Source organism: Cucurbita pepo, chromosome LG09 (genome assembly GCF_002806865.2).
Source record: "Cucurbita pepo subsp. pepo cultivar mu-cu-16 chromosome LG09, ASM280686v2, whole genome shotgun sequence".
NCBI classification, from domain to species: domain Eukaryota; kingdom Viridiplantae; phylum Streptophyta; class Magnoliopsida; order Cucurbitales; family Cucurbitaceae; genus Cucurbita; species Cucurbita pepo.
In genome coordinates, this window is record NC_036646.1 from 5,441,525 (window position 1) to 5,447,559 (window position 6,035).

The 6,035-nt window shown below is 36.1% G+C and overlaps 1 protein-coding gene across 1 annotated transcript; it reads right to left on the reverse strand.

The window, feature by feature from the left end:
• Positions 1 to 2,428: 2,428 nt before the first annotated feature.
• Positions 2,429 to 3,994, reverse strand: LOC111801964 (rho GDP-dissociation inhibitor 1-like). Its single transcript, XM_023686214.1, has 5 exons — positions 3,560 to 3,994; positions 3,418 to 3,484; positions 3,079 to 3,297; positions 2,872 to 2,996; positions 2,429 to 2,775 (listed from the first exon to the last, which is right to left on the reverse strand). The coding sequence occupies exons 1-5, from the start codon at positions 3,770 to 3,772 to the stop codon at positions 2,689 to 2,691; spliced, it is 711 nt and encodes a 236-aa protein (XP_023541982.1). The 5' UTR covers positions 3,773 to 3,994; the 3' UTR covers positions 2,429 to 2,688.
• Positions 3,995 to 6,035: the final 2,041 nt, after the last annotated feature.

Genomic DNA, 6,035 nt, shown 5'->3' on the forward strand with positions numbered 1-6,035 from the left:
GTGTCTTGTCTTTGCCTGAAATATAGAAGTAGCACGTGTCTTGAGTATTTTAAGAAATAATTAGTAAGTGACTTTGTTGTTGGAGTTAGGAAATGCAAAGATAGACAACATGAATGAGACTTATCATTTTAAAGTCTAATTCCTTTGGGTGACTATTTTAATAAATATTCTACTATTAGGGTTAGATGCAAACTCATACCATTGTGAATGGGACCTAGCATTTAAAACCACATTCCCTTAGGTGACTATAGGTTAGTATAGGGTAATAAGTCATATTTTATATTTCATTAGAGAGTGATGTCATTAAAAGAGAGTGATGTCATTAAAAGACGTAATNACTATTTTAATAAATATTCTACTATTAGGGTTAGATGCAAACCCATACAATTATGAATGGGACCTAGCATTTAAAACCACATTCCCTGAGGTGACTATAGGTTAGTATAGGGTATTTCTACTTTACTTTTACTTATGTCCATTTTAATTTTCGTTGTTTTGTTTTAAAGACCTTTTTATTAAATATGTAAATTCATAGCAATGTTTTATGAATATGTTTCAAATGATTATTTCCGCATAAAACGGTTGTGTTATGTACACGGTAGTGACTTTAGGTTAGTACAAATCTAGGGTCGTTACAATCATCCCATTGTTGGGGTTAGTAATACAATCACACACATAACATGATGGGACCTATTCTTTAAAATTGTAACATGACCTTACACTCTTTCCAATTCGGGCAGGGTTGGATGTGTGGTACTTCCCCACACACAGTCGATGCACGCACACATGAACCCACCAGACGGGCTCGTATTCATACCCCTGGGCTTTACTTGGTCGGGCACAACACGCTAACATTCCACCAGACGCCACAGAAAAGGAAAGACCTGCATGATATCATGGCAAACATAAATATCGAAGGTTTGCGTCCTTACTAACATAATATAATGGAGAAGTATCCCGATGCACATGATATACATACATGCATGAGGATCACATGATTTTCATTCATTCTCTTTTTCATTTCATCCATGACATAGTACATATGTGCATCATGTATACATGGCAGTCATCACATAATCCATCACATAACTTTACATGATAATACATAACATGACGTACATAATATTTCATTTTATTTACAGCATGACATAATGGATATAACGTGCATATATAGCATAACATCATATGTCATAGTATAGATTGCATAAATATAGCATACAATAATATGGTGCATGCAGGGACCATAGGGCATGCACCATCATTCATCATTCAATTATCCAACTCCAATAATTATCCATTTCCCATCTCTCCACAAATCTCTCACAACTTCTTTCTTAAAATACTTCAATCAACGTATGTTCCTCTGTAAAAAGAAAAAGAAAAAAAAAATCGTAGTAAGTCATATTTTATATTTCATTTTCTTTTATCAAGTAGTATTAATTTCGTTGCAATTATTTAATTTTAAATTAGAAATTAAACGTTAAGAAAATCATTCACTCTCCTTAGTCATAATAAAGAAAAATTACAAAAAAAATACAAAAGTTAAAGAATGAATTAGAATCGGCCAAACGGTATAACATTATAAAAAACATATATTTTCATTTTTATAATAATTTTTAAATATATTATGAAATTATTTTATCCTCACCATATTTATATTCCAAAAAAACCTTAAATCTCAATTGAAAATTGAAAGATTAAAACCTTATTAAATACTTAGATATTTAATAAAATTAATAATTTGTTTAAAACCTAAATGAATTATTAGGCTAATTATAAATATGAACTTAATTTTATAGAAGAATTAATAATTATACAAAACCAACATCACATGATTTTTAATTTCAAGAATTTTAAATACAAAATAATAGATTGATTGGGAAAAGAAAAAAAGAAGATATAGTATATATGTGGAGATATTTCTTTACACTCAAATTGNTTTAATTATTACCCTCATTTCTTCTCCCATGTTTCCCTTATCATACCAAAAATCTTTTCATATCTTTTTCCATTTACCATCGTCACTATTCATATCTTTTTTCATTTACCATTATCACTAATTGATTTCCGAGTTCACACAACCAAATCTTTTTCTATTCGTAAGCTTTCAAGTAGTGGGAGGAGACCTCTAATCCCTCTAACCGCGTTCCTGTTTATAGACAGGCTTAGAGTGTTCGGGGACAATTGTCATTGCTTATGGACCCAAGCCTATCCATGACCTAGATGAAGCAGAGTGTTCGGAGACAATTGTCATTGCTTATGGACCCAAGCCTATCCATGACCTAGATGAAGCTTGAGTGAAACTAAGTGGACATAAATATTTTGATCGAAAAATTATAAATAAATGAGGAACATAAATTATACTTTCAAAGCTGAAAAAGAATGTTGAAAAAGAATGAGAGAGTGGGGAAAATGATTTAGTTGAACATTTAAGGAAAAAACCAAAGCTGAGCTTTTTTTATTGACAATACAGATCGAACCCATCTCTGTTTTTCTTTTTCTATTGTTAGTTCAAACACATCCTTCATCCTCATTCTCAAAAAAGTAAAGGAAACAAAAGAAAAATAAACACCAACTTTGAGAAGATTAACAATAAATAAGAACAGAAGCAAAATTAACGATGGAGCAGCAGCGGGTTCGGGGCGAATCGGGCACCGAATGATTGAATGATGGAACTCGAGGATACAATTAAGCAGGCTGTTCCTCCTTCCAGTCTTTCCTGATATCAAATGTGTAATTGATCTCCAAATAGCACTTGTTATCATCATCAACGAACTGAGCTCAAACAAACAAACAAACAAGCACCCATGATGTGCAAAACAGAGCAAAACAGAGTAAAACAGAGCATTTTCTTTGCATCAACCAACTCACCCTGCTTCTGGCTGAATAGGATCCCCTCGCAAAGATGCCTGATGGAGTCGTTTCTTCCTGCATCTCATGATGATAAGGTTCAGGCTGAGGGCTAAAGGTTCCGATCATCTCTTTTGTACTGTCAACTGTGAGATTCAAAAACAAGAAGAAATCCGTTAATGGCAGAGAGAGAAACATGAGATTGTTCTGCTTTGTTTTTGTGTTTACCTTTGACGCCAGTTTTCCACACGGTATTGGTGTATTTGAGACCAGATACAATGTTATTGCTGACCTGAAATGTAAACAAGAGGCTATAACGACTGCCTTCCTTCAAAGTAAACCAGAGGCCTTTGGGGTTTCCACTTTCAGGAACTGGAAGAACAATGTCAGGCCGCTCTGCTGACTTAATTGCAAGGCTTACAATCTTCACATCCGGCTCAAGAGTTTCTAATACACAACCAAAACTCAAATGCACAAAGTTCTTATAAACAAAACAAAAACAAAAACAAAAACAAAAGCAAAAAAAACAGAGTATTCCATTCTATTCTGTTGTGGTGGTGGGATTACCTCCAACAGCTTCAAAATCGACATCACCCAGAAGCTGTTCCTTCCATCTTCTGAGGCTTTCATCATCCTGAGAGTGAGAGAGTAAAAGGGTAAGGAGAAGAAATGGAAGAAAGTAGAGAGATAGAGAGATAGAGAAAGAGACCTTGTCCTTCTCGTTGAGTTCTTTCAAAGTGTACTGAGGACCCAACTCGATTTTCCTTCCCTCTTCGTCGTCCTCCTCTTCAGTGGCACAGATAGAGGCCTCACTCATTTTACGAGTGAGCCCAGAAGACGCATCATCCTCAGGTTTCTTGGGGTCTGAAAGTTTGGGAGAATCGTCTTGTTTGGCGTCGTTGTGGTTGTCGTCGAACCCCATTGTCCGTCTTGAAGTGGAAGCGATTGGAAGGTTGGCAGAGACATCAACAGGCCATGAAGAGAGGGGAAATGGTACCACGCCTAATGGTACAGAGAAGGAAGAGTCACACCCACCAGTATGGTGAAGAGGAGACAGAAAACCCTGAAGAGTGAAATAAGAGGGGAATGAGAGAGAGGGAGAGAGGGGAAAAGGAGAGAAATGGGAGAAGGATGAGAAGGAAAATAAGAGGGAAATGGGTGTGAGAGAAAGAAGAAAAAGGCAGAAAGAGGGGAAACAGAGGAATGGAGGGAGGAGATAGATAGAGGAAGAAGAAGAAGAAGAACATGAAGATGAAGAAGAACATGAAGATGAAGAAGAAGAAAAAAGGAATTAGCGAAAGCAGTTACAAAAAAAAAAAAGTTGAATGCGGAGAAAGAAGGAAGGAAAGAGTCATGTGGCGATCCCTAATTTTATCTTCTAACACCAAACATCCTCAACCTTCCTTACGCCACCAACACCAATATTCCAGGATCCTCACTTTTTTTTTTTTTTTTTTTTTTTTTTTTNTTTTTTTTAATTAATTAATTTATTATTATTATTATTTTTAATCTTTTATTAATCTTTTATCGGTCTTAATAACGAGGGTAAGTGTTTCCTACCAAGAGTTCTGTTAAAAGGTAATGTGATCAATGCATGCATGAACATGGCATAGACCATAAAGGTCACATAATCTAACATAGACCATATAGGTCGCGTGATCGGTGCATACATGAACATGGCATCCTGCAAATCATAACATAGCGCAGGGCATCTCATCTAGGTGAGGGGAATGAGGCCAAACATGACATCCTGCAAAGCAAACACGGTGCAGGGCATCCCACCTAGAAGAGGAAAAAGGCCTCCTTAGAAAGCACGCATGGTGGGAGTTATGGGCTACAATTAGACATGCTTAGAGTAATACCTAGCATTCTTGAATTTTGAGTCTTGAGGACTTTGGTCCCTTATGCTTGAGTGGTACCTAGCATTCTTCTTGTCTTGGTGGTTGTATAGCTTGTTCTTTATTCTTAATCTTATAAGTTTCTAAGATCCTTATTTTCTTGAGGTGTAAGTTGTTATATACATTCGTGATCATATGAAACCATCGTAATAACTAGCATGAGTTATTCTAGAAGGTCATAAGTTCATAATGGGCTCCTTAGAGGGTTTTAGAAGGGTCTTGAATCTTGATATGTTTTCTTTAGGTGTTTCCTTAAGTTCCATCTTGGCTTATGTTCCAAACTTGCTCCAACCAACTTGAAATCTTGAGTTTATCCTCGTGTCATATAAAGTAGACCTTATAGGACATGGTTGATGATTTGGAGCATATTTAGACCTTGAGCTAGGACATGACTTCTTGTTTCGTTTTCAGGAACTAACCCTTAGAGGTTGTCATGTCATATATCGTGTTTTAGTCCTGAAAACACTTTCAAAGTAACCCTTAGTTTTCTCCCCATGAGTGCATAGGTGACATTACCACAAACGTGGCATCCTGCTAGTATATTGTGTTGCAGGGCATCTCATTTAGGTGAGGAAAATAATAAGTCCATCATGACAACCTGCTCGTGGTACATATAGCAAGGCATCTCACCTAAAGAGGAATAGGGATCTCGTGGTACACTTCATGATGGAAGATAATGGTTACTCCGGGCATGGATCCTAGCAACTTGTTAAGCATACCATCTGCGTTAACCTAGGCGTTTCCTTGTATTCTTGGGGATCCTAGGTTTATGCATAACGTCTTGGGTCAAGCTTGAAACTTAAAGGTTCTTCTTAGAAATAGCCCAACGTAAGCTCGTGCACTTAGAATCTTATTAGCAACCAAGGGTACCTATAGGGAATCTCTTATTTCATGGGTACCTCGTTAGTCATCCTAGGAGGTAAAGTCATGTGGATCGTGATGCACATTTTTTCTCATATCTTGGTTTCGCTATCTGACGTTTCCCAATGACTCCCATGTTGGCTTTTTGGCCTTGATCTCACTTTAATTAATTTCAATCAATTAATTGATGTTTTGATGATAACAAACCTACTTTTTAATTATTAACTATTTTCAGTATTTTGAACTGTCCACAGTATAAGGTCGGGAATAACGATTTCAATGACTTTTCAATTACTCAAATCAGAGCTAAAACGAAGAAATTACAGTCGAGACAACATACCCGACGTGATGATGTGGCAGCAAAATCAAAATGATGGACAAATCAAAATATATCAAAGTATGACATTTATAATTTTGGGAGAGTAA